The sequence below is a fragment of the Nomascus leucogenys genome, chromosome 17, assembly GCF_006542625.1.
Source record: "Nomascus leucogenys isolate Asia chromosome 17, Asia_NLE_v1, whole genome shotgun sequence".
NCBI lineage: Eukaryota > Metazoa > Chordata > Mammalia > Primates > Hylobatidae > Nomascus > Nomascus leucogenys.
In genome coordinates, this window is record NC_044397.1 from 83507304 (window position 1) to 83535014 (window position 27711).

Here is a 27711-nt window from a genome sequence, read left to right on the forward strand (position 1 = left end):
AGCGAGAGTGCGGGCGTAACCGTCACGTGACCGCCCACCGTCGGCCGGGCGCTCCCCTCCGCCCGTCGCTAGCGAGCGGCGCGGCCAATGAGAAAGGCGCATGCCTGGCCCCCGCCGGCCCGCAGTCTAGCCGTAGTGCGCCTGCGTGCGACTAGGCGGGGCGGTCAGGCGGGGATACAGCCTGGAAGGTGCGTGTGGGTCTGGGTCTCGGAGTGGGAGACGTGGAGTGCAGGTACTGTGCGATCTGGGGCCGCGGCGCCTCGGCTACCCTCCTCCTGTCGTCCTCCACGCTATAATGCATCGCCTGCTTTATGTCGTCTTCGGTCCCTTTATGTCACCATTCCTCTCCTGTTTCATCCCACTTAAATCCTCACAACTCCTTCTGTCGCCATCACCCTCTTTAAAGTCGCCATCAGCTCCCTTAACTCGCTTTCGTTCCCCTTAAGCCCTCTTTGCCACCATAGGTCGTAATCGCTCCCTTTAAATTCGTCATCGCCATAGGTTACCTGCATCCCGCTTTTGTTGCCATTTCTCCTTTATAAAATCCTCATTTCTCTTAAACCCTCATCATACCCCCAAGTCACCTTCGCATGGCTACTGTCCCCATCGCTCTTCTTAAATCGCGCTAATGCAACCCTTATGTCATCATTACCCCTTATGTCTTTGTCCCTCCCTGGGCATCACCATCTCTGACCAGTCACCATCCACTCCTCATGTTTCCCGTTTTCCCCATAAGGAGCCACCCAGCCTTACAGTTATTTTTCTTCCCTCCGTGTCTCCGTCATTTCCCCGTGTTACATCTCACATGACATACGGGGTACTGCAGCCCATTACCTGGGGTTTGTCAGAATCCCAGCCCCACCAGTACACTTCTGGATACTTTGACTACCTTATGGCACCTTTCCAATCCCAGCTTCATCTGCAAAATGCACTCGGGGACATCCACATCAGGGCTGAGTGTTACGATTCTGTGAGTTTATTCTTGTGGTAGGCTCAGCTTGACATGGTGTTTTTGACTAATATTGTTATTAACCATGTCACCCTCGGCCGGGTGCGGTGGCTCATTCCTGTAATCCCAGCACTTTGGGAGGCCAAGGTGGGCGGATCACCTGATGTCGGGAGTTCGAGACCAGCCTGATCAACATGGAGAAACCCCGTCTCTACTAAAAACACAAAATTAGCCGGGCGTGGTGGCGCATGTCTATAATCCCAGCTACTCGGGAGGCTGAGGCAGGAAAATGGCGTGAACCCAGGAGGCAGAGCTTGCAGTGAGCCGAGATGGTGCCACTGCACTCCAGCCTGGGTGACAGAGCGAGACTCCGTCTCAAAAAAAAAGAAATTATAATAATAATAATAAACCATGTCACCGTCATCCTCATCCAGTCATCTTCATCATATCCTCATGGTCACTCTCCCCATCTCCCCAGCTGCCCTCGTCATCCCCGGGGTGTCGTCACAGACCTCGTATCAGGATAGATACTCTGCCACAGCAGCCACACCACCTCACAGTCTCCATGTTGCCCTCACCTCTGCCACGTCACCACACCTGTGGCAGTGGACCATTGGCCATTGCGAACCTTGCTTCTGTAAATACTTAATCCCTATCTCATTATCTTGTTGGATTGAGTGCTTCCCTCCACCCCCAAAAATGAGAGCATTTAGCTATTGCCTCGAGGGTTGAGGAAGGCTTGGTGAGGGGGAGACTATAGGTAGCTTAGGCCCAGAGTTCCCTGGGCTTTTAGAATTGGGGCTATGGAGAGATGAGGCCTGTTTCTCCCGCATTTAAGTCAAACCTCATCAGTCTTAGGCCGGATGAGGTGGCTTATGCCTGTAATCCCAGCATTTTGGGAGGCTGAGATGGGCGGATCACTTGAGGCAAGGAGTTCGAGACCAGCCTGGCCAACATGGTGAAACCCCGTCTCAACTAAAAATAAAAAAAGTTAGCCAGATGTGATGGCACATGCCTGTACTCCCAGCTACTCAGGAAGCTAAGGCAGGAGAATCCCTTGAAGCCTGGAGGTGGAGGCTGCAGTGAGCCGAGATCGCCCTACTGCATTCCAGACTGGGCGACAGAGCGAGACTGTCTCCAAAAAAAGAAAAATGAAGCAAAAAACAAAACAATACAAAAACAGACCTGCCTGGGCAAATAGCAAGACCGCATCTCTACAAAAAATTTTTTAAAAAAATTAAGTGGACACGGTGTACACCTGTAGTCGCAGCTATTCAGGAGGCTGAGGTGGGAGGATCACTTAAGCCCAGGAGTTTAAGGCTGCAGTGAGCTATGATTGTGCTACTGCACTCCAACCTGGGTGACAGAGTGAGACGCCATCTCTAAAAAACATTTTTTTTTTAAGTGGTTGGGTGCAGTGATTGGCTCACACCTGTAATCCCAAAACTTTGAGAGGTCAAGATGGGAGGATTGCTTGAGGTTGTGAGTTCAAGACCTGCCTGGGCAACATAGCAAAACCCCATCTCTACAAAAAAAAAGAAAATTTCTCAAAAAAAATTTTTTAACTCAAAAAAAAAAAAAAAAAAAAAAAAGCCCGGACATGGTTGCTCACGCTTATAATTCCAACACTTTGGGAGGCCAAGGCAGGTGGATCACTTGAGGCCAGGAGTTTGAGACCAGCCTGGCCAACGTGGTTAAATCCCATCTCTACTAAAAATAAAAAATTAGCCGAGCATGGTGGCACTCACCTGTAGTCCCAGCTATTTGGGAGGCTGAGGCAGGAGAATCACTTGAACCCAGGAAGTGGAGGTTGCAGCGAACCGAGATTGCGCCACTGCACTCCAGCCAGGATAACTGAGCGAGACTCCATCTCAAAAAAAAAGTGGCCGGGCACAGTGGCTCATGCCTGTAATCCCAGAGCTTTGGGAGGCCGAGGCGGGCAGATCACCTCAGGTCGGAAATTCAAGACCAGCCTGACCAACATGGAGAAACCCCATCCCTATTGAAAATACAAAAGTAGCCAGGCATGGTGGCACATGCCTGTAATCCCAGCTACTCGGGAGGCTGAGACAGGAGAATCATTTGAATCCGGGAGGCAGAGGTTGCAGTGAGCCGAGATCGCGCCATTGCACTGTAGCCTGGGCAACAAGAGCGAGACTCCGTCTCAAAAAAAAAAAAAAAAAAAGCTGCATGATCTTGGGCAACTGCCTTAACTTCCCTGTGCCTCAGTTACTGCATCTGCAATATGGGAATGAAAACACAAATTTATCATTCTGCACATAATTCTTACGCATGTACTATATATGTGCCCAACACTGCTAGGCACTGGGGATACCTCAATGAACAATACAGACAAAAATATCTCGGCCAGGCGCAATGGCTCACACCTGTAATCCAAGCACTTTGGGAGGCAAAGCGGGTGGATCACCTGAGGTCAGGAGTTTGAGACCAGCCTGGACAACATGGTGAAGCCCCATATCTACTAAAAATGCAAAAATTAGCCAGGCATGGTGGCACGCCCCTATAATCCGAGCAACTCGGGAGGCTGAGGTGAGAGGATTGCTTGAACCCGGGAGGCGGAGGCTGCAGTGAGTTGAGATCGCACCACTGCACTACAGCCTGGGTGACAGAGTGAGACCCCGTCTCAAAAAAAAAAAAATCTGGCTTTATGGACTGTACTACACTCTAGTGGGGGTAAGAGGCAATGGGTAAATAGGTAAGTAGATTATTGGATGTATTAGATGGGGCATGGGGAATGTGGGGTCAAGGTTGTAGTTTTAAATAGGGGAAAGCTTTCTGAGAAGGTGACATTTGAACCAAAGACTTGAAGGAGAAGAGAGTGGGGCCGGGCACGGTGGCTCATGCCTGTGATCACAGCACTTTGGGAGGCTGAGGAAGGTGGATTGCTGGAGCTTAGGAGTTTGAGATCAGCCTGGGCAACATAGCAAAACTCCATCTCTACAAAAATTAGCCAGGTATGGTGGTGTGCACCTGTGGTCCTAGCTATTTGGGAGGCTGAGAGGTGGGGGGATCGATTGAGCCTGAGAGTTCGAGGCTGCAGTGAGCCATGATTTTGCCACTACACACCAGCCTGGGCAACAGAGGAACCTGTTCAAAAAAAAAAAAAAAAAAAAAAGGCGGGTGGCTAGCTATAATCCAGCATTGGAAGCTGGAGATACTGAGTAGAGTTGAGACACCGAAACATGGAAACTGTCTATAAAAAAAAAAATAGGCAGCGTATGGCAGACACTTAATCCAGCTATCGGGAGGCTGAGAGGAGAATCATTGAACCGGGAGGCGGAGTTGAGTGACCGGATGCACATTGCACTCACTGGCAACAGCAAGAATCCGTCTCAAAAAAAAAGAAAGAAAGAGTGACATGGCCTTCTGGGGGAAGAGCATGCTGGGCAAAGAGAACAGCAAAAGCAAAGGTCTTGAGGTAGGAGCAAGCTTGGAATATTTAAGGAATAGCAAGGAGGTCAGCGAGAGAGGAGAGGGGCAAGAGACGATGTTGGAGGGGTGATGGGGCACATCGTGGAATGCCTTGTGAGCCATGCAGAAGACTGGCTTTTACTCCAAGTGAGGTGGGAGCCACAGGAGGACGTGCAGCCGAGGAGGGATGCGGTCCAGTGTAACATGAAGCCATCACCCTGAGCTGTGGCAGCTCCAGAACTTCTACCCAGGATCGACTAGTGAGAGGCAGCCTTATTGGAAAGAGAGCCAGAATCTTCTTCAGTCCGCAGTCACATATCCTTTATGTTGGGAGAAAGTTTCAAATATCCCTGTCAAAGATCGAGGCCGGGCGTGGTAGCTCACGCCTGTAATCCCAGCACTTTGGGAGGCTGAGGCAGGGATCACTTGAGTCAGGAGTTCAGACCAGCCTGACCAACATGTGAACCCATCTTACAACATTATAAAAAATAGTGGCGTTGTGGCAGGGCTGTAATCCAGTACTCAGGAGCTGAAGCAGGAAAATCGCTTGAACCCGGGAGGCAGAGATTGCAGTGAGCCGAGATCACACACTTCACTCCAGCCTGGGCAACAGAGCAAGACTCCATCTCAAATAAATAAATAAATAGTCATAAAATTTGAGGGCAGGCCAGGGAAATGCTAATGGAGTTTTTGAGAGGCCGGCACCACCACGGGGTTCAGCTGCTGCCCCAGATGGTGGGGGGCAGGCAGCAGGGGATCTACAGATGATGAACAACAGGGAGGCAGCTGTCATGTGGCATCTGTCCCTAGAAGCGTGAGGCAGCTTGGGTTCAAATCCTTGCTCCATTTCCTCTCTCTTTTTTTTTTAACCAAAGTCCAGGTTCCAGGCTTACACCATATCCTCTCTATTTCTCTTTATACCTGTGACTTCACCTCTCTGGATCCTTAATTCCCTAAATGGGATTTTTAAGAGGACTGTTGTGAAAATTAAATATATTAAGTCCAATTTAAAAAAATAAAACAAATATATTAAGTGCTTTGAGGCCAGGCACAGTGGCTTACACCTGTAATCCCAGCACTTTGAGAGGCTGAGGTAGGCAGATCACTTGAGCCCAGCAGTTCAATAGCAGCCTGGGCAACGTGGTGAGATCCCAACTCTACAAAAAAAAAAAAAAAAAAACTAGCTGGGCATGGTGGCACACACCTGTGGTCCCAGCTACTCGGGAGGCTGAGGCGAGAGGATCACTTGAGCCTAGGAGTTCCAGGCTGCAGTGAGATGTGTTCCCACTACTGCATTCCAGCCTGGGCAACAGAGCGAGGAGACCCTGTCTCAAAAACAAATCAAAAATATGGCCGGGCGCGGTGGCTCACGCTTGTAATCCCAGCACTTTGGGAGGCCGAGGCGGGCGGATCACGAGGTCAGGAGATCGAGACCACGGTGAAACCCTGTCTCTACTAAAAATACAAAAAAATTAGCCGGGCGTAGTGGCGGGCGCCTGTAGTCCCAGCTACTCGGAGAGGCTGAGGCAGGAGAATGGCGTGAACCCGGGAGGTGGAGCTTGCAGTGAGCCGAGATCGCGCCACTGCACTCCAGCCTGGGCGACAGAGCGAGACTCCGTCTCAAAAAAAAAAAAAAAAAAAATCAAAAATAAATGCAAGAAGCCCCATTGTCTCACTCCACACCCTGCACTTTTGCAGGCTCATGCCTCCCTCAGGCCGCAGGGTCCCTCATCTGATGTGATGAAGGGAGATTTTGCATTATTTGTTCATGAATTAGTTCAACCGTACACTGCCCTGGAATACAGCTGAGCTCTGGGTTCAAATTCCCGGCTGATCCCTATAATCCCAGCACTTTGGGAGGCTGAGGTGGGCAGATCACTTGAGGTCAGGAGTTCGAGACCAGCCTGGCCAATGTGGTGAAACACTGTCTTTACAAAAAATACAAAAATTAGCCAGGTGTGGTGGCAGGCACCTGTAATCCCACCTACTCAGGAGGTTGAGACACGAGAATCGCTTGAACCTGGAAGATGGAGGTTACTTTGAGCCGAGATCCTGCCACTGCACTCCAGTCTTGGCAACAGAGTGAGACACTGTCTCAAAAAACAAACAAATTTCCAACTGACAAACCCAATGCTGTGCAACCTAAGCAGGTAATTTCCCTGAGCCCTGCCACCTCATCTGAAAAACAGAGATGGTAACACTGCTTTGCCCTAAACTTACCATGTTATTATTTTTCTTTTCTTTTCTTTTCTTTTTTCTTTTTTCTTTCTTTTTTTTTTTTTTTTTTTTTTTTTATTTGAGATGGAGTCTTGCTCTGTCACCCAGGCTGGAGTGCAGTGGTGTGATCTCGGCTCACTTCAAACTCTGCCTCCCAGGTTCACACCATCCTCCTGCCTCAGCCTCCTGAGTAGCTGGGACTACAGGTGCCCGCCACCACGCCTGGCTAATTTTTTGTATTTTTAGTAGAGATGGGGTTTCACCGTGTTAGCCAGGATGGTCTCAATCTCCTGACCTCGTGATCCACCCACCTCGGCTTCCCAAAGTGCTGGGATTACAGGCGTGAGCCACCGCGCCCGGCCTCACCATATTATTATTTTTCTTTCTTTATCTTTTTGAGACAGGGTCTTGCTCTCTCACCCAGGCTGGAGTGCAGTGGCGCAGTCATGGCTCACTGCAGACCAAGCTCCCAGGCTTAAGCCATCCTTCTGCTTCAGCCTCCCATGTAGCTAGGGCTACAGGCGCATACCACCATCCCCAGCTATTTTTTAGCCTTTTTTTTTTTTTTTTTTTTTTTTTTTTGAGACAGAGTCTCACTCTCTCTCCCAGGCTGGAGTGCAGTGGCGTGATCTCGGCTCACTGCAACCTCCACCTTCTGGGTTCAAGCGATTCCCCTGCCTCAGCCTCCTGAGTAGCTAGGATTACAGGCGCATGCCACCAGGCCCAGCTAATTTTTGTATTTTTAGTAGAGACAGGGTTTCACCATGTTGGCCAGGCTAGTCTTGAACTCCTGACCTCAGGTGATCTGCCCATCTTGGCCTCCCAAAGTGCTGGGATTACAGGCATAAGCCACCGTGCCCATCCGCCTAGCCAATTTTTTAAGTTTTTGTAGAGATGGGGTCTCACCTTGTTGCCCCAGCTGGTCTCAAACTCCTGAGCTCAAGCCATCCTCCCGCCTTGGCCTCCCAAAGTGCTGGGATTATAGGCATAAGCCACTGCGCCCTGCCAGTATGGCTAATACCAGTTTATAGACGAGGCCAGCAGGGCTCAGAAATAAACCCCATGCCCAGCATCACTCAGCAAGAAAGTGGCAGAGGCGGCCGGGCGCGGTGGCTCAAGCCTGTAATCCCAGCACTTTGGGAGGCCGAGGCGGGCGGATCACGAGGTCAGGAGATCGAGACCATCCTGGCTAACAGGGTGAAACCCCGTCTCTACTAAAAATACAAAAAATTAGCCGGGCGTGTTGGCGGGCGCCTGTAGTCCCAGCTACTCGGGAGGCTGAGGCAGGAGAATGGCGTGAACCCCGGGAGGCGGAGCTTGCAGTGAGCCGAGATCGCGCCACTGCACTCCAGCCTGGGGGACAGAGCAAGACTCCGTCTCAAAAAAAAAAAAAAAAAAAAAGAAAGTGGCAGAGGTGTGATCTGAACCATGAGCTCTCCAATTTAAAGGGCTGCTGTAGAGGAGGAATCAAATCTCCCACTGCCATCCTTCCCTGGGGGTGGGGTGTTCAGGGATCTGTGAGCCAGTGGGTTTTACTTCCTCCTTTTTGTGGGCTGTGGTGTCATACTTCAAGGGGGGCAGGACCACAAGGCAATGGGACTGGGGGGTATTCTGTGGGCTGGGAGAGGGCATGCTTCCTGGCAGTGCCCTCTGCCAGATGAGACCTGATCTTCTCTTTTTTTTTTTTTTTTTTTTTTTGAGACAGAGTTTTGCTCTTGTTGCCCAGGCTGGAGTACAGTGGCGCAATCTTGGCTCACTGCAACCTCCGCCTCCCAGGTTCAAGCGATTCTCCTGCCTCAGCCTCCTGAGTAGCTGGGATTACAGGCATGTGCCACCACGCCCGGCTAATTTTATATTTTTAGTAGAGACAGGGTTTCACCATGTTGGTCAGGCTGGTCTCGAACTCCTGACCTCAGGTGATTTGCCCGCTCAGCCTTCCAAAGTGCTGGATTACAGGTGTGAGCCACTGCGCCCGACCGAGACCTGATTTCATCTCATGTCATACCAGCGAGGAGGCAGAGCATAAGTACCAACCTGGATGAGGCACGCTGGGAGCCCCATGGAGGTTCTAGGGTCCTGAGAACACAGGCATTGAGACGGGCTGAGGAGGCACTCCAGCATCCGGCTGCCCGTGCCCACCTTCAGTTTCACCCTGCCCTGCTCCCACAAGGATCTGAGCAGGGAGGGGGCCTGATATCCTTCTCCAGCTGAGGCCATAGTCCTTTGGAGGCTAGGATCTGGTGATGGGACACCCTAGCCAGGAGCCTGAGCCTCTTTATAATTTAGTTTCCATAGAAGTTATATGTGCATTTTAAAAAATTCAATGTAAGTAAAGACCTACAATGAAAAGCAACCGTCTTGTCTCTGGGGGTGGGATGGGGGATGCCTTTGCGTGGGGAACTGTTAGGAGCTTTGACAATCACCTTTGCTGAGAGCCTCCTAAATGTCAGTGGCTCTTCTATGCACATTATATATGTGCTAATTCCTTTTTTAAAACTTTACTTTTTGTAGAGATGAGTCCTGCTGTGTTGTGTAGGCTGGTCTTGAACTCCTGGCCTCACCAATCCACCCCCAACCTTAGCCTCCCGGAGTGCAGGGATTACAGGTGTGAGCCACCTTTCCCAGCCTGTTGACTCCTTTAGTTCGGAGGAGCCAGTCAGATTTTAGACATCTCAAGTGTTGTATGTTCAAAACCAAACTCCTGGTCTTTTCCCCAAACTTGTGCCTCCCTGTCTTGCCCAATCAGCTATTGACACCTCCAATCCTTGCAGTTGCTGCAGCCAAAACTCAGTATCCCTGACTCCTTTACTGCTCTCAAACCCACATCCAGCCTAGAAATGCCATCCCCTCCACCTTCAAAATGCATCCAGACCCCGCCCTTTCTTCAACACTTGGCTGACCACACCCTGGTCCTGTCCACCCTTGGCTCCTGTCTGTATGCTCCCAGCAGCCTCCTCCCTGGGCTCCCTTGCCCTGCCCCAGTCTGTTCCCCACACACAGCTGCCGGGGGATCCTGTAACACCTGTGTTTGTTTCTTCAGGCTGCTGTAACAAATTGCCACCAAGTTGGTGGCTTAACACAATAGAATGTATGGCCAGGCGCAGTGGTTCCTGCCTGTAATCCCAGCACTTTGGGAGGCCGAGACAGGGGATCACTTGAGGTTGTGCCACTGCACTCCAGCCTGGATAACAAAGCGAGACTCCATCTTAAAAAATAAAAATAAAAAAAAGACAACAAATTCATTCTCTCAGTTTTGGAGCCAGAAGTCCAAACTCATGGTGTAGCAGGGCCATGCGCCTCCAGAAGCTGGAGGGGAGGTTCCATTCCTCACCTCTCCCAGCTTCTAGTGGCTCCAGGCATTGCTGATTTTATGGCCACATCACTCTAATGTCAGCCTCCCTGTTCACATGACCTTCTGCCTGTTCTGTCTCTGAGCACAGTTGTGATTGGATTTAGGGCCCATCCAGATAGTCCAGGATGATCTCATCTCAAGATCCTAAATCTGATTACAATTGCAAAGATCCTTTTTCCAAATAAGGTCACATGCACATAAGTTCCGGGGATTATGCTTGCGGGACATATCCTTTTTGAGGCCACCATTCAACCCACTACAAAATCCAACTGAAGCCCAGCGAAGTGGCTTATACCTGAAATCCCCACACTGTGCGAGGCCAAGGCGGGAGGTTTGCCTGAGGCCAGGAGTTCAAGACTAGCCTGGGCAGCATAGGGAGATCCTCATCTCTCTCTCTTTTTTTTTTTTTTTTTTTTGAGACGGAGTTTCGTTCTTGCTACTCAGGCTGGAGTGCAATGGCGCAATCTTGGCTCGATACAACCTCCTCCTCTTGGGTTCAAGCAATTCTCCTGTCTCAGCCTCCTGAGTAGCTGGGATTATAGGCATGTGCCACCACGCCCGGCTAATTTTGCATTTTTAGTAGAGACAGGGTTTCTCCATGTTGGTCAGGCTGGTCTCCAACTCCCAACCTCAGGTGATCTGCCCACCTTGGCCTCCCAAAATGCTGGGATTACAGGCATGAGCCATCACGCCTGGTGGAGATCCCCATCTCTTAAAAAAATTCTGAAGCAGATCACATCATCCTTCCCTGCTGGGAACCCACGCGTGATCCTGTCCTACCCATCACAGTCCAGGCAGCCCTGCAGGATCTGGCCCTGTCACCTCTGTGACATCTCCTCTCCCACTCCCCCAGCCCAATTCACTGCAGACACACTGGCATCCTCACTCTCCATCCACACCAGGCACATTCCTCCCTCAGGGCCTTTGTACTGATCATTTTTCCCACAGATGTCCATCTCACCCTCCTTGAAGTTTTTCTTCAGGTATCCCCTTCTCAGTGAGGCCTTTTCTGACCTCCTTATTAAATATCACAAACAATTCCACCCCCACCCCCTTCCCTGATCCTCTGTGGCACTTACTACCTTCTAGCATTGTATCATTTATTTATTATCTTGTTTGTTATCTCCTTTTTTTTTTTTATTTTTTGAGACGGAGTTTCCTCTGTTGCCCACGCTGGAGTGCAGTGGCGCCAACTCACTGCAACCTCCACCTCCCTGGTTCGAGCAGTTCGCCCACCTTAGCCTCCCAAGTAGCTGAGATTACAGGCGCCCTCCACCACGCCTGGCTAATTTTTGTATTTTTAGTAGAGATGGGATTTCGTTATGTTGGCCAGACTGGTCTCGAATGCCAGACCTCAGGTGATCCACCCACATCGGCCTCCCAAAGTGCTGGCATTATAGGCGTGAGCCACCGTGCCTGGCCTCTTTTTCCCTCGTGTCTATTTTGTTCACAGCTGTATCCCAGTGCCTAAAACAATACCTGATGCACACAAGGCAACCAGTAAATGTGTGTAAAATTTTTTTTTTTTTTTTTTTTTTTGAGATGGAGTCTCACTCTGTCGCCCAGGTTGGAGTGCGGTGGCGCAATCTCAGCTCACTGCAAGCTCCGCCTCCCGGGTTCACGCCATTCTCCTGCCTCAGCCTCTCGGAGTAGCTGGGACTACAGGCGCCCGCTACCACGCCTGGCTAATTTTTTGTATTTTTAGTAGAGACGGGGTTTCACCGTGGTCTCGATCTCCTGACCTCGTGATCTGCCCGCCTCGGCCTCCCAAAGTGCTGGGATTACAAGCGTGAGCCACGGTGCCCGGCCGTGTGTAAAATTAATGAACAGCAAATGCTATGGTTACCATGCCCATTTTGCAGATGGAGAAACCAAGAGCACAGAGGCGTTATCACTTCTCCAAGGTCAAACAGTCACTAAGTGCTGAAGCTCAGATTCAAACACAGGTATCTGGCTCTGGCACTTACTGTATTGTCTTGCCAGTCTCATCCAATCTAAATCGCTTCTCTAGTACTAGTTTTTATTTGTTTGTTTTTTATGAGACAGGCTCTCACTGTCAGCTGGGCTGGAGTGCAGTGGTGTGATCACTGCTCACTGCAGCCTCCACCTCCCAGATTCAAGCAATTCTCCTGCCTCAGCCTTCCAAATAGTTGGAACTGCACGTCCATGCCACCATACCAGGCTAGTTTTCTTTCATTTGTTGTAGAGATTAGGTCTCACTATGTTGCCCAGGCTGGTCTCAAACTCCTGGGCTCAAGCAATCCTCCCACCTTGGCCTCCCAAAGTGCTGGGATTACACGTGCAAACCACCGTGCCTGGCCCTCCAATATTTACTTTTTAATCAAAAGTTAACACAATAAGAAAAATAATACAATTAAAACATCAAAAGTTAAAATTAAACTAATCATTACAGACCTGTAATCACTGTGCAATTTGGAAGCCAAACCATCACTGACAATTTGAACGAAGTCCATCTATTTTCTTCCTATTTTTATTTTGGTTTTGTTTTTATTTTTTATTTTCTTGTAGAGACTGGGCCTTGCTATGTTGCCGAGGCTAGTCTGGAACTCCTGAGCTCAAGCAGTCCTCTCACCTCAGCCTCCCAAAGTGCTGAGATTACAGGTGTGAGCCACAGTGCCTGGCCTTTCTCCCTATTTTTGGTTTATTAGTGACCATCCCAGTTCTCCAGCCCTGACGCTGCCAGTCCTGTTACTTCAGATCTCCATGCCCCACCTCGCCTTCGGTTTTGTTTTTATTCATCTTGGCTTCCCTAATTTCACATTGCCTGCTGTTCCAACTCCATATTCTTCAATAAAAATATGTCTCACCAAGGCCTTCAAAGAAAACTGAAGGCAAGCGTTTCCTGCACTCCCTCCTGCCTCCTCCACCCACAATGCTGTGGTCAACCGCCTCTAAGACTGATGTTATCTTCTGCTTCTCCTAGTGACCTCTGGAGTTTCAAATAACCTTAGACTGTTGCTGTTTCTTGCTAGATTTGTTTGTTTGTTTGAGACGGAGTCTTGCTCTGTTGTAACCCAGGCTGGAGTGCAGTGGCGCAATCTCAGCTCACTGCAACCTCCGCCTCCCAGGTTCAAGCAATTCTCCTGCCTCAGTCTCCCGAGTAGCTGGGATTACAAGCGCCCGCCACCACGCCCAGCTAACTTTTACATTTTTGGTAGAGAGAGGGTTTCACCACATTGGCCAGGCTGGTCTCGAACTCCTGACCTCAGGTGATCCACCCACCTCGGCCTCCCAAAGTGCTGGGATTACAGGCGTGAGCCGCCACACCCGACCTGCTAATCCTTTTTAGGCATCCCGTTTGTCTTCCTGCCATGAAAAGAGGGGATCTAGCATGTTCTACCCTCGCCAATCTGGGATCTGACATTGGTAGGGAGGAGTTTGCAAGTTATCCCTACAAATCTAGGTTGGATCTTGGAGTAAGGGGAGCACCTAGCTCTGAGAGTTTTCTTTTTCTTCTTTTTCAAAAAAAAGTAATGCACGCCCCTGATTTTTTAAAAGGTGATGAAACTGGCGACGTCTGTGTTTGCTTTATAATTATTTCTCAACCTACACCAAGATATTTTCTATACTTCTCTGAAAATAGCTTATGTTTCACAATTTTAAAAAAGAAAATAGGCCAGGCATGGTGGCTCATGCCTGTAATCCCAGCACTTTGGGAGGCCAAGGCAGGCGGATCACGAGGTCAGGAGTTCGAGACCAGCCTGGCCAACATGGTGAAACCCTGTCTCTACTAAAAATACAAAAATTAGCTGGTCGTGGTGGCGGGCGCCTGTAATCCCAGCTACTAGGGAAGCTGAGGCAGGAGAATCACTTGAAACCGCAAGGCGGAGGTTGCAGTGAGGCAAGATTGTGCCACTGCACTCCAGCCTGGGCGAAAGAGTGAAACTCCGTCTCAGAAAAAAGAAAATAGGGGCCAGATGTGGTGGCTCATGCCTGTAATCTCAGAACTTTGGGAGGCCAAGGTAGGAGGATCACTTGAGTCCAGGAGTCCAACCTGGGCAATAAGCAAGACCCTGTCTATACAAAATTAAAAAAAAAAAATTAGCTGCGGCCGGGTGCGATGGCTCATGCCTGTAATCCCAGCACTTTTGGGGGCTGAGACCGGTGGATCACGAGGTCAGGAGATCAAGACCATCCTGGCTAACACGGTGAAACCCCGTCTCTACTAAAAAATACAAAAAAAAAAAAAAAAAATTAGCCGGGCATGGTGGTGGGCACCTGTAGTCCAAGCTACTCAGGAGGCTGAGGTGGGCGAATTGCTCAAACCAGGGAGGTGGAGGTTGCAGTGAGCCGAGATGGCGCCACTGCACTCCAGCGTGGGAGAGACAGAGCGAGACTCCGTCTCCAAAAAAAAAAAAATTAGCTAGGCATGGTGGCAAGTGCCTGTAGTCCCAGCTACTTGGGAGGCTGAGGCAGGAGGATTGCTTGAGCCTGGGAAGTTGAGGCTGCAGTGAGCTATGATCATGCTGCTGCACTCCAACCTAGGGAACAGAACTCTGGCACTAAAAAAAAAAAAAGAAAAGAGAATAGGCTTACAATAAAAAGCAATCTTGACCTACCCCAAAATCCCACTCCCTTGAAGACAACCACTTCTGCCCTGTTGCTTCTCTCAGTAATACTCCTTTTCTGCAGTTATCTCTTGACTTCCTGCCATGTGTGTTTGGGGGAGCTTGAGGGAAGAGGGTGTCCCTGTCTCATTGAGAGAGGTGCCACCCTCTCTCAATTAGGAGAGGAGGGATGAGAGAGGAAAGGGGTCTCCAGTGTGTTTCTCCAGCCAGGGCCTTAAATCCCTCTTGGGAGATACGGGATGGGATGGATCGGAAAATAAATTTTTAAAAATCCCTACCAAAATATCAGCTGGCTTCTTTTAAAAAATCAAATACCGAAATCCAAATAGACTCCAATAGAAAATTCACCATCTCCTCTGCCCTTTTCTTCCCATCTCATGCTGTGAACTGTCTTCTGTTGACTTTATCGCTACATTTCTTCATTCTATTATTCAACCTTGATCTCTCCGTTTCATTTTATAAGCGTTTTATTAATTTCATTTATGTATTTATTTTTGACTAGGTAATGCATGTCCATGGTACACAAATTCACAAGGTTTGTAAACGAGAAAAGACGTGAGGTTCCTTTTGTTCTTTACCTGTGGCGTCCCTGCCCTACACAGGGACTCTAGGGTGGAATGTAGCAAAGCCCATCCACCCGCTATGTACTACCCCCAAACCTGGCCAGGTTGGAGCGACCGTGTCTGGGGACCGGGGCCCCCCTTCTCGCTGCGGTGAGCCCGGACTGAGGCCGCACTGCGCAGACTCCCCGCTGCAGTGGGCGGAGCTCCCGCAGGCCCCGCCCCCTCCTCCCGCCCCCGTTCAGCCTGTCCAGGCAGAAGCTGGGGCCCAGCGGAGGTAGCAGCAGACGCCTGAGAGCGAGGCCGAGGCCCCTCAGGGGTAGGTGGGGGGAGGCTGGCTGGGGGGATGGGAAGCGGGGTGGCAGGGAGGCCCCGATGATCCCTGGCTGAGCTGTGTGGTGTGGGGGCACCTGAGAGTGGAGGAGCCACCTAGAATATACTCGCTGTCCCAGGGCTGAGAAGAGCCAGGCACAAAGACCTGGGGCTCCGCTGACCTCATCCAGCGCTGCTTTTCTGGGGGTGTCTAGAGGTTGGAGGAGGGAGAAGGGGGCTGCTAGAGAGGAGCTGCGTGGGTGCTGATGGGGGCAGGGTGGGCACTGCAGAGCGATGAGCAGGCAGCAGAGCTGTTGGATTTTGAGGGATTTCGAAATCCTGCTGACCAGTGACCAGCTTCCTCTTTTTGGGGTGGTGGGCAGTGTGCCAGTGGCCCCCATGATTATGAATAGCCCCAAGACTAATCACCCTTCTGTGATGTCTGTCCCTCGAAAGCGTAGAACACCCCACACAGTGCCCACTTTTGTTCTGCCAGTTTGGAGACCCTGACACACCCACCTTCTCACCTGGGCTCTGCGTATCCCCCAGCCTTGAGGGAAGATGAAGCCTAAACTGATGTACCAGGAGGTAGGTGGATTGAGGGGCTCAGCAGGGTGGAGCTGAGTGCAGTGGGGGTGGGGGTTCCCAAGAGCCACCTGTCACCCCGGTTGTTGTCCCCATCCCCAGCTGAAGGTGCCTGCAGAGGAGCCCGCCAATGAGCTGCCTATGAATGAGATTGAGGCGTGGAAGGCTGCGGAAAAGGTAGGAGCCCTCTGCCACCCTCGCTCTGTCTCAGAGACAGGCTGGGCTGCCCCCTTGGGCTGGCTGACCTCCTCCTCCTCCCCACAGAAAGCCCGCTGGGTCCTGCTGGTCCTCATTCTGGCGGTTGTGGGCTTCGGAGCCCTGATGACTCAGCTGTTTCTATGGGAATACGGCGACTTGCATCTCTTTGGGCCCAACCAGCGCCCAGCCCCCTGCTATGACCCTTGCGAGTAAGTGGGGGGTGCCGCAGGTGGTGGGGGAGGGGCCTGCCAGACCAGGGACACTTAAGCACACACTCAGCAGGGCCTGCACTCAGCCCTACCCAGCGCTTGCGACAAGTGAGGAGGTTGCAGCCTCCCAAGTGCTCGCCCGCCCCCTCCTCCTCCACACACATAGTTTCTATGGCAGCCACAGCGTCATCTTCTATCTGGCCCATGAACAGACACAGCATCTTCCACCCACATCTGTGGACACACACACACATCTAAATACACGACCTTCCTTCCACATCTCTAGACAGACACACAGAGGATCATGAGTCCAGGCACGCATTCAAATACACACAGTTTTAAAAAATGTTTTAAAAAGAAAAGAAAAACTCAAATACAGTTTAGCTGGGCTTGGTGGCTCACGCCTGTAATTGCACACTTTGCAGGGCTGAGGCGGGAGGATTGCTTGAGCCCAGGAGTTCCAGACCAGCCTGGGCAACGTAGTGAGGCTCCATCTCTACTAAAAGTAAAAAAACAGCCAGGCATACTGATGCACACCTGTAGTCCCAGCTACTCAAGAGGTTGAGGTGGGAGGATCGTTTGAGCCCAGGGGTTCGAGGCTGCAGTGAGCCGAGATCACGCCACTGCATTTCCAGCCTGGGGGACAGGGCAAGACTCTGTCTCTGAAAAAAAAAAAAAAAAAATACAGTCTGTCCAACACACCCATGGACAGACAGCTGAGCACTCACCTCCCAGCCCTTGCTCTCCTGCACCGTATGGCTGATAGCATCCCCCAACCCCCAGAGCAGTGCTGGTGGAAAGCATTCCTGAGGGCCTGGACTTCCCCAATGCCTCCACGGGGAACCCTTCCACCAGCCAGGCCTGGCTGGGCCTGCTCGCCGGTGCGCACAGCAGCCTGGACATCGCCTCCTTCTACTGGACCCTCACCAACAATGACACCCACACGCAGGAGCCCTCTGCCCAGCAGGTACTTGCAACCTTGGCCCTGGCCAGCAGCAGGGGCAGGGGGTGGGAGGCAGCGGGGGCTGTGGGGGATGAAGGGGTTTCTCCTGCAGCCCAGGAGACAGAGGGGCGTGTCTCACACAGCAGATTGGACACAGGTGTTTGCAAGCAGCTGTTGTCACATGGCTCTCTGGACTGGGGGCCTTTGTCACCGTCATCTGTAGGCCTCTGAATGTCAGGGTGCGGGTTTGGTTACAAGGGGTTATTAGGCTGGCATATGTCACTCACCCACAAGCTGCCCTGACCCCGTCACACAAAGAAATGGAAGAGTGGAGTAATTAACAGCCCAGCCTCAAGACAGGGGCCACCTCCCAGCTGTGTGACCCCAGGCAGGTCACCTCTTCTCTCTGGCTTCAGTTTCTTTATCTGTAAAATTGGGCCAATTTATAGCACCTGCTTCTTAGGGCTCTTCTGAGGATGAAATGGACTAATCCATGCAAATTTTAGCACAATGCCTGGCACAGGGTCAAGCTTTGTGAGTCTGCTGTTACTGTATCCTGGTATGGTCTGCAGACAAACTTAAAGAACGTAAAAGCTTCACAATTTGAAAAGGAACAGCCTACATGGATAACCTCTTCCATTGAAAAACCATGAATTTGTTCCTTCTGTTTTCTTCTCCCTACTGTTTCTCTTTGTGAGCAGCTGTCTTAAAACTTAACTAAAATTACAAGGCTCCTTAAGAACTGCCTGAAAAAAAATAATTATGGCCAGGTGTGGTGATTCACACCTGTAATCCCAGCACTTTGGGAGGCCTAGACAGGAGGATCACTGGAGCCGAAGAGTTCGAGACTAGCCTGAGCAACATAGTGAGACCCCCCCCCTCCCCCATCTCTACTAAAAATAAAAAAAAATTAGCAGGGTGTTATGGTGCATGCCTGCAGTCTCAGATACTCAGGAGATGGAAGGAAGAGGATGGCTTGAGCCCAGGAGTTGGAGGCTGCAGTGAGCCATGATCATGCCACTACACTCCAGCCCAGGCAACATAGCAAGACCCTGTCTCAAAAAAAAGAAAAAGTAATGATAATAATTACAAAAGTCAAAAACCAAAGCCAGGCATAGTGGTACACACCTGTGGTCCCAGCTACTTGGGAGGCTGAAGCAGGAGGATGACTTGAGCCTAGGAATTGGAGGCTGCAGTGAGCCATGATCATGCCACTGCACTCTAGCCTGGGCAACATAGTGAAACTCTGTCTCTAAAAAAATTGTTTTTATGTTAAAAAACTGTATGAGCTCCCACTCCCTGCTGGCTCCCTCTGAAGTGGTTTAAAACACAGATGTAGGAAGCAGATGGTCTGGGTTCAAATCCTGCTCCATAGCTGGATGTGGTGGTGCACTCCTGAGGTACTGGCTACTTGGGAGACTGAGGCAGGAGGAATGCTTGAGCCCAAGAATTGAATATCAGCCTGGGCAACATAGCAAGACCCTGTCTCAACAAACAAACAAAAACAAAAACAACGAAATCCCACTCCACTACTGAGTTCTCTGTGGGGATTATAATTAAACCGGCCGCACCGGGTTGTGAGAATTCAGTGAGTTCGCTGAGAAGGGGCCTAGAACAGGGCCTGGCACACAGTAGGTTCCAGGGCATCCTTGACTGTTGCTGTTGTTGGCATCATCATGCCTCACCCGATACCTTCCAGGACCCCCTGCCTGAGCCTCGCCCCCACCATCCTGGGAGATGCCTGGAGGCCCTGCCTTGATGCTGAATTTTGAGAAAGTGCCTGGAGGGGCAGGAGGGGTCAGGAGGCCTTGGAGGGGGATCACAGGGCAACTAATTATTAAAGCAGATAAAGATGTTTAAAACAGATAAGGAAGTCTTTTAATATTTTAATCTGTAAAGTCTTTAATCTATGCAGGCTAATGTAAAGCCTGTTTACTCCTAATCATGTCTCAAAATAACTCCACCTGGTATTACCTTGTGGGGTTGGAGAGCTGGCTGGTCCAGCCCCTCAGAAGCTCTCCCCTCCCCGCAGGGTGAGGAGGTCCTCCGGCAGCTGCAGACCCTGGCACCAAAGGGCGTGAACGTCCGCATCGCTGTGAGCAAGCCCAACGGGCCCCAGCCACAGGTGGACCTGCAGACCCTGCTGCAGAGCGGTGAGCTGGGGCCCAACTGGGGCTGGTCTGGGCCTGGGGGTACCCAGCCTGGCCCCTGATCACTGCCCTTGCTGGTCACAGGTGCCCAGGTCCGCATGGTGGACATGCAGAAGCTGACCCATGGCGTCCTGCATACCAAGTTCTGGGTGGTGGACCAGACCCACTTCTACCTGGGCAGTGCCAACATGGACTGGCGTTCACTGACCCAGGTCTGCCTGCACCCTGTCTACCTTCCTTCCAGGCCACTCCCTGCCCCACAGGGTACCCAGCCTCCGACTGCACCCTTCACTCAATCCAGAGTCGTCTCCACCCATTCTCTGCAATGGCTTCCTTCTTGCCTCCTACCAGGCCTCCCTAATCCAAGCCATGCACGGTGGCTCACACCTGTAATCCCAACACTTTGGGAGGCCAAGGTGGGAGGATTGCTTGAGCCCAGGAGTTGGAGACCAGCCTGGGCAACATAGTGAGACCCCATCTCTACCAAAAAAAAAAAAAAATTAGCCAGGTGTGGTGGCACACACCTGTGGTCCCAGCTCCTTGGGAGGCTGAGGTGGGAGGATCACTTGAGTCCAAGAGTTTGAGGCTACAGTGGGTTGTATTCATGCCACTGCACTCCAGCCTGAACGACAGAGTGAGATCCTGTTAAAAAACAAAGAATCCCCAAATGGAGCCCTCTACTGCCCTCCCCCTGCTCCTGGAAGCGTGGGGCTCCCTCTGATCCCCAGTTGCAGGTACCAGCCCCTCTACAGGGCATTCAAGGACCTGCGCACCCATTTGATCTTCATTGTACATCTCTGTGTGCCTGCTCTAAGTCCAGCCCTGTCCTGGGTAATGTTGGGAACATAGTGGTAACAGATGGACGTCATGGAACTCCCAGTCCAGTGCAGACTGGAGGGGTCAGGGCCGGGGTTGGGGAGACACAGGCAGAGGGTCAGGGCCAGGATGGAGGGACCAGAGGGCTGTGGAAGCTCAGAGACCCCAATCTGGGGTATTGGAGGGTTTCCCAAAGGAGGTATAACTAATCTGATCCCTGAAGGATAGGGAGGAATTAGCCCAAGATGGAACAGGAAACAGCTTGGGCAATGAGGTAAAGATAAGACAGGACAATAACTCGTGAATTCTTTTCCTCAACAGATAGTTCGCCTAACCTTTAATCTCAGCAATTATGCAGGGAGATGCCGCAGATATAGCTGTGACTGAGACATCCCTGGTGCCTGTCCTCCCAGCCCAATGGGAAGACCAATTTGTCACCAGAGAGAATGAGGAGGGAATCCCAAGGGACTATGGGAGCCCAGAGGAATGCCTGGCACAGGCTGGGTAGTCATGGGAGGCTTCCTGAAGGAGGCAACATGTCAGCCTAGACCTAAGAATGAGTAGAAGCTAGCTCAGTGGAGGGTAGAAGCAATAGCAGATGGCTAACGTTCAGGAAACCTGGAGCTTTGGAATAACTGATTTTCATCAAAACTTAAGTTGATAATAATTCTAGGACTTTAGCTATTGGAGTTGGGGTGGAGGGGGTACTGAGGGACAGGGGGATAGACAGACTGGGGAGTGTCCCTGTCATCTGTGAGCACCAGGCCGCTATCCCTGAGCTCAGCACTGCCCTACCTACAGGTCAAGGAGTTGGGCGTGGTCATGTACAACTGCAGCTGCCTGGCTCGAGACCTGACCAAGATCTTTGAGGCCTACTGGTTCCTGGGCCAGGCAGGCAGCTCCATCCCATCAACTTGGCCCCGGTTCTATGACACCCGCTACAACCAAGAGACACCAATGGAGATCTGCCTCAATGGAACCCCTGCTCTGGCCTACCTGGCGGTGAGTCTGGGGCAAGTGGGGCCTGTCATGTCCCAGCCCCATGCTGTCACTCACAGCCTCCCTCTGTCCCTGTTTGGTGATGATAGGGAGGGCGTATCCTGACCATCAGTTCTCACCCCAGCTCATTCTGCTTGGTCAGGGGCCTGGAGTGGTTCCCAACATCCCTCGGCCTCTATTTCAGTTAGAAAATGGGTATCGTTTCCAACCTGTTAGGGCTGCTGGGAGAGGTACCCTGGGTTCATGCGCACCAAACTTTTGGTGCTCTGTGTCATCCAGTATAGCCACAGGTGGCTCTTTCAGTTTAAGTTAATTAAATGCAATTAACAATTCAGGCCAGGTGGGGTGGCTTATGCCTGTAATCCCAATACTTTGGGAGGTTGAGGTGACAGGATCGCTTGAGGCCAGGAGTTTGAGACCAGCCTGGACAACATAGCAAGACTCCATCTTTACCAAAAAAAAAAAAAAGAAAAAAAAAAACTAGCTGGGTTGGGTGGTGCATGCATGTAGTCCCAGCTACTCGGGAGGCTGAGGCAGGGGGATCACTTGAGCCCAGGAAATCGAGGCTGCAGTGAGCCATGATCACACCACTGTACTCCAGCCTGGGTGAGAGCCTGTTTCAAAAAAAAATTTTTCTCAAGCCAGGCATGGTTTCTCATCCCTGTAATCCCAGCACTTTGGGAGGCCAAGGCCAAGATGGGAGGATCACTTGAGGCCAGGAGTTCAAGACCAGCCTGGGCAACATAGGGAGACATCATTTCTTTCTGGTTTTTTTTTTTTTTTTTGGTCTTATTATTTATTGTTCTAGACAGGATACCCAAGAACTAGGGAGACACCATTTCTACAAAAACATAATATTAATTAAAATTAGCCAGGTGTGGTTGCGTGTACCTGTAGTCCCTGGGGAGGCTAAGGCAGGAGGATCACTTGAGCCTAGGAGTTCGAGGCTGCAGTGAGCTGATTGTACCACCACACTCCAGCCTGGGCAAGAGGCTGTTGCACTGTCTCTAAAAAAAAAGAAAATTCAGTTCCTCATGCAGTAGCCACATTTCATATGCTCAGCAGCACCTGTAGCAAGTGACCACCATATTGGACATTTCCATCACTGTGACAGGCTCTATTGGACAACACTGGCTCTCGCCCATGGCAGATACTGATCACTCTGGACAAGGCACTGATGTTTCTAGCTCTTGATAGTTTCACTAGCTGAGGCAGGCAACCCAGGTCTCCCTAGGTCCCCCTGAGCAAGTCACCTGTCCAAGCCCAGAGTCATCATGGAAGGCACGACCCTAAGGCATGGACGCAGGGAAGTGTAACTCATTGGGGTCTTTCACTACAAGGGCCTCCCACAAGGGATCAAGGCTCTCCTCATTACCACTTCCCCTTTTAGAGCCTCAGTTTCCTTGTCTATTGAGCATTAAGGGAGATGGGGGGCCAGGCACAGTGGCTCATGCCTGTAATCCTAGCACTTTGGGAGTCCAGGATGGGCAGATCACTTGAGCTCAGGGATTGGAGACCAGCCTAGGAAACGTGGTGAAACCCCATCTCTACCAAAAATACAAAAATTAGCCTGGAGGGGTGGCGGGCACCTGTAATCCCAGCTACTCAGGAGGCTGAGGCAGGAGAATCACTTGAACCCAGGAGGTGGAGGTTGCAGGGAGCCGAGATTGCATCCTTGCACTCCAGGCTGGGCGACAGAGTGAGACTCCACTTCAAAAAAAAAAAAGGGGGGGGGGGCGGGGGAGCTGGGAAGAGGGCCTGGTGTGGCACTGGGCACCCGAGGGATTCCCAGTCAAGGCAGGCTGTGAGCAAATCAGGGAAGAAAGTGACTTGAGACTGGGCACAGTGGCTCAGGCCTGTAATCCCAGCACTTTGGGAGGCCTAGGCAGGTGGATTGCTTGAGGTCAGGAGTTCGAGACCAGCCTGGCCAACATGGTGAAATCCCATCTCCACTAAAAATACAAAAAAATTAGCTGGCTGTGGTGATACGCGCCTGTAATCCCAGCTACTCGGGAGGCTGAGGCAGGAGAATTGCTTGAACCCGAGAGGCAGAGGTTGAAATGAGCTGAGATCATGCCACTGCACTCCAGCCTGGGAGACAGAGCAAGACTCCATCTCAAAAAAAAAAAACACTTGAGCAGATGTCCTCAAACTGAGCATGCCCCAGAATCAGCTGGGGGGGCTTGTTAAAACCCAGATTCCTGGACCCCACCCCAGCACTCTGCTTCAGTAGGCCATGTGCAGTGAGGCCCAGGAATTTGCATTTCTAACAAGTTCCCAGGTGATGCTGTTGCCACTGGGTCAGGGACCTTACGTTGAGAAGCACTGGGTTAGAGCATAAATTCTGGAACCAGACAGCCTGGGTTCGAATCCTGGCTCCATTTATCTGCTGTGTGACCTTAAGTAAGTCACTTACCCTCTCTGAGCCTCAGTTTCCTCACATGTGAAATGGATGTGGTGATTGACCCTCTTCTTCATGGAGGCTGAGGATTTGGTGAGATCCACAGTACCTGGCTTGTGGTGAGCTGTCCGTATGTGGGGTCCATTGTGACCATGCCCCTGGCAGGGCACGTGTCTTGACTGTCCCCTCGCCCTCAGAGTGCGCCCCCACCCCTGTGTCCAAGTGGCCGCACTCCAGACCTGAAGGCTCTACTCAACGTGGTGGACAATGCCCGGAGTTTCATCTACGTCGCTGTCATGAACTACCTGCCCACTCTGGAGTTCTCCCACCCTCGCAGGTACTGCTGGGTGTGGAGATAGGGAGCCGCTGCAGGTGGCCAGGAGAGGGGAGAGGGAATCATGGGGACCAGAAAGCTGGTGGGGGCTCCAGGCAAGGGGACAGATGGAAGAGAAGCCTCAGGGAGAGAGAGTCACCAGGAGGTGACCGGAAGAAGGTATCCAGGCACTTGAGACAGGAGAAAGAGAGATTACGGAGGAGACAGGGATGAGGTGTCAGGACAAGGTTTGAGGGAACAGAGAAAAGGATGAGAGGGCCGGGCGTGGTGGCTCACGCCTGTAATCCCAACATTTTGGGGGGCCAAGGTGGGTGGATCACTTGAGGTTAGGAGTTCAAGACCAGCCTGGCTAACATGGTGAAATCCCATCTCTCCTAAAAATACAAAAATTAGCCGGGCATGGTGGCATGTGCTTGTAATCCCAGCTACTTGAGAGGCTGAGGCAGGAGAATTGCTTGAACCTGGGAGGTGGAGGTTGCAGTGAGTTGAGATCGCACCACTGCTCTCCAACCTGTGCAACAGACAGAGCGAGACTCTGTCTCAAAAAAACAACAAAAAAAGAGAAGGCTCAGAATATTGGGGTTGAGGGCAGGAAGCCTGAGGCAGGGGTGCAGGATGTGGGATTTGGGGACGTAGGAGGCATGGGCTGGAAACAGGATGAGGGGCTTGGGGGGTGGGGACTAAAAGTGTTTGGGTTTAGGGTAGCAAGCTTGGGGATTTGTGATCCTGGGATAAGGATAACAACCATACCCACTGCAACATCCAGGTGGATGATGGCACTTGTGGGGCTCAAAGAAGGTATTCTAGGGGCAGTAGATAAGACAATGGGTCCGGGCATGGTGGCTCACGCCTGTAATCCCAACACTTTGGGAGGCTGAGGCGGAAGGATCACTAGGAGTTTGAGACCAGCCTGGGCAACATAATGAGACCCCGTCTCTATAGAAAAATTGGAAGATTAGCCCAGTGCGGTGACACTCACCTGCAGTCCCAGCTACTCAGGAGACTGAGGCAGGAGGATCGCTTGAGCCCAGGAGTTGGAGGCTGCATTGAGCTATGGTCGTGCCACTGCACTCCACCCTGGGTGATAGAGCAAGAACCTGTCTCAAAAAGAAAAAAAGAGGATGGACCAGGCGCGGTGGCTCACGCTTGTAATTCCAGCACATTGGGAGGCCAAGGCAGGCAGATCACCTGAGGTCGGGAGTTCGAGACCAGCCTGACAAACATGGAGAAACTCCATCTCTACTAAAAATACAAAATTAGCCAGGCGTGGTAGCGCATGCCTATACTCCTAGCTACCCAGGAGGCTGAGGCAGGAGAATCGCTTGAACCTGGGAGGCAGAGGTTGCAGCGAGCCGAGATCGCGCCATTGCACTCCAGCCTGGGCAACAAGAGTGAAATTCCATCTCAAAAAAAAAGAAAGAAAGAAAAAAAGAGGATGACAACACTGGGTTTTGAGGAGCAGGAATGGGAGCCACAGCCAGGAAGAGGAAATAGGGATGTGGGATTTATGGAGACAGGAACAGGGTCTGGGAGCCAGCGATGAGGAAGTCCTCTCAATAGCTAAAGCAGGGCCCAGGCTTGGTTCCCCAAAGCTGAGGGCAAAGCCTGTGGACACAGCCGCCCTCTGCATCCTGCCCCACCTCCTATACACCCGTCCTCAGGTTCTGGCCTGCCATTGACGATGGGCTGCGGCGGGCCGCCTACGAGCGTGGCATCAAGGTGCGCCTACTCGTCAGCTGCTGGGGACACTCGGAGCCATCCATGCGGGCCTTCCTGCTCTCCCTGGCTGCCCTGCGTGACAACCATACCCACTCTGACATCCAGGTGGTAAGCACCGCCCCAAGCCACCCCTCGGCCCATGTGTGGGGCAGTCCTAGGGACACAGCCCTCATGGGACTCGTCTCTTAACTGACAAGGACAGTCCAGAGTGAGCCCTGTCACGGTGGGGAAACCATGGGTCAGGGCCAGGGTGGTGGGGCACAGGGAGAGGGGCCAGGGCTGGGATGAGGAGGCACAGGCAGAGGGGTTGGGGCCAGGATGGGGGTGCAGAGAGAGAGGTGTTGGGACCAGGAATGGGGACATGGGCAGGTAGAGGGGTCGGGGCTGGGATTGGGAGCACAGGCAGAGGGGTCAGGGCTGGGATGGGGAGGCACAGCAGAAGGGTCGGGGCCGGGGTCGGGGGCACAGAGAGAGGGGTTAGGGCCAGGGTGGGGGGCACAGGCAGAGGGGTCAGGGCCAGGATGGAGGAGGCCCAGGCAGAGGGGTGAGGGCTGGGGTGGAGGGCACAGAGAGAGGGTTTGGGACCAGGACTGGGGGAGTGGGCAGGTAGAGGGGTTGGGGCTGGAGATGGGGGCACAGACAGAGGGGTCAGGGCTGGGATGGAGGAGGCACAGGCAGAGGGGTCAGGGCTGGGATGGGGGGGCACAGGCAGAGGGGTCAGGGCCAGGGTGGGGGGCACAGGCAGAGGGGTCAGGACCAGGGTGGAGGCACAGGCAGAGGGGTCAGGGCTGGGGTGGGGATGCCCAGAGGAAGCCTCTGCCCTAGCGGGAAGGGCCAAGGAAGATGTTCTAGAAATGGGGGCATCTGAGATGAGGCCTCAGGAATGAACAGGAGCCATTCTGCAGGGAACAGTGTTTTGCAAATGAGACACCGGGGCCTCCCTTTCAGCTTTCATTCTCAGAGTGCCCCTCTGCCTGGCCCTGTTCTGGCCCCCAAGGATTCTATGGGAAGCAGTGGAGTCCCACAGATCTGGCTCCACACCCCACTCCCTGATCCCGGGGCTCCTCCGACTCCCCATGCCCCTCACACTCCTTCCCATCCTCCCGTCACACTCAGAAACTCTTTGTGGTCCCCACGGATGAGGCCCAGGCACGAATCCCATATGCCCGTGTCAACCACAACAAGTACATGGTGACTGAACGTGCCACCTACATCGGTGAGTGTCTTGAGCACCAAGGGGCACTGAAGAAGAGGGGGTTCAGACACCAGGGGCGGCCCCCCGAGGGTGCCCTTATGCTTGACCCACTCCTCTCTAGGAACCTCCAACTGGTCTGGCAACTACTTCACGGAGACGGCGGGCACCTCACTGCTGGTGACACAGAATGGGAGGGGCGGCCTGCGGAGCCAGCTGGAGGCCATTTTCCTGAGGGACTGGGACTCCCCTTACAGCCATGACCTTGACACCTCAGCTGACAGCGTGGGCAACGCCTGCCGCCTGCTCTGAGGCCCGATCCAGCGGACAGGCCAAGGCCTGCTAGGCCCCCGCGGACCCAGATGCTCTGGGTCACGGTCCCTGTCCCCGTGCCCCCGCTTCTGTTGCCCCATTGTGGCTCCTCAGGCTCTCTCCCCTGCTGTCCCACCTCTACCTCTGCCCCCACCGGCCTGACGCTGTGGCCCCGGGACCCAGCAGAGCTGGGGGAGGGATCAGCCCCCAAAGAAGTGGGGGTGCATGCTGGGCCTGGCCCCCTGGCCCACCCCCACTTTCCAGGACAAAAAGGGCCCAGGGTTATAATAAGTAAATAACTTGTCTGTACAGCCTGTGCCTGACTGAGTGGTGTGAGATGGGGTACAGGGGTAGGGGACAGCTGGCATGGGCCTCTGGTGGGGACATCTTTTTGTGCTGAGCCCTCAACATGTCACTGGCATGTGCTGAGCCCTCAGTGTGT

The 27711-nt window shown here is 52.3% G+C and overlaps 1 protein-coding gene across 8 annotated transcripts; it reads left to right on the forward strand.

Moving 5' to 3' along the window:
• PLD3 (phospholipase D family member 3) lies at nt 1-27583 on the forward strand. Of its 8 annotated transcripts, none has more exons than XM_030797420.1 (13): nt 1-232; nt 15042-15418; nt 15908-15999; nt 16099-16173; nt 16261-16403; nt 17187-17370; nt 19379-19499; nt 19581-19708; nt 21114-21314; nt 23910-24049; nt 25708-25873; nt 26882-26981; nt 27082-27583. In XM_030797420.1, exons 3-13 carry the CDS (start codon nt 15973-15975, stop codon nt 27267-27269), a joined length of 1473 nt encoding a protein of 490 aa, XP_030653280.1. In that variant the 5' UTR covers nt 1-232; nt 15042-15418; nt 15908-15972; the 3' UTR covers nt 27270-27583. The 8 variants fall into 8 exon arrangements, with proteins under 8 accessions (XP_030653280.1, XP_030653275.1, XP_030653276.1 ...); XM_030797415.1 differs by having other exon boundaries at nt 15868-15999; nt 27082-27581; XM_030797416.1 differs by having other exon boundaries at nt 15873-15999; nt 27082-27581.
• Nucleotides 27584-27711: the final 128 nt, after the last annotated feature.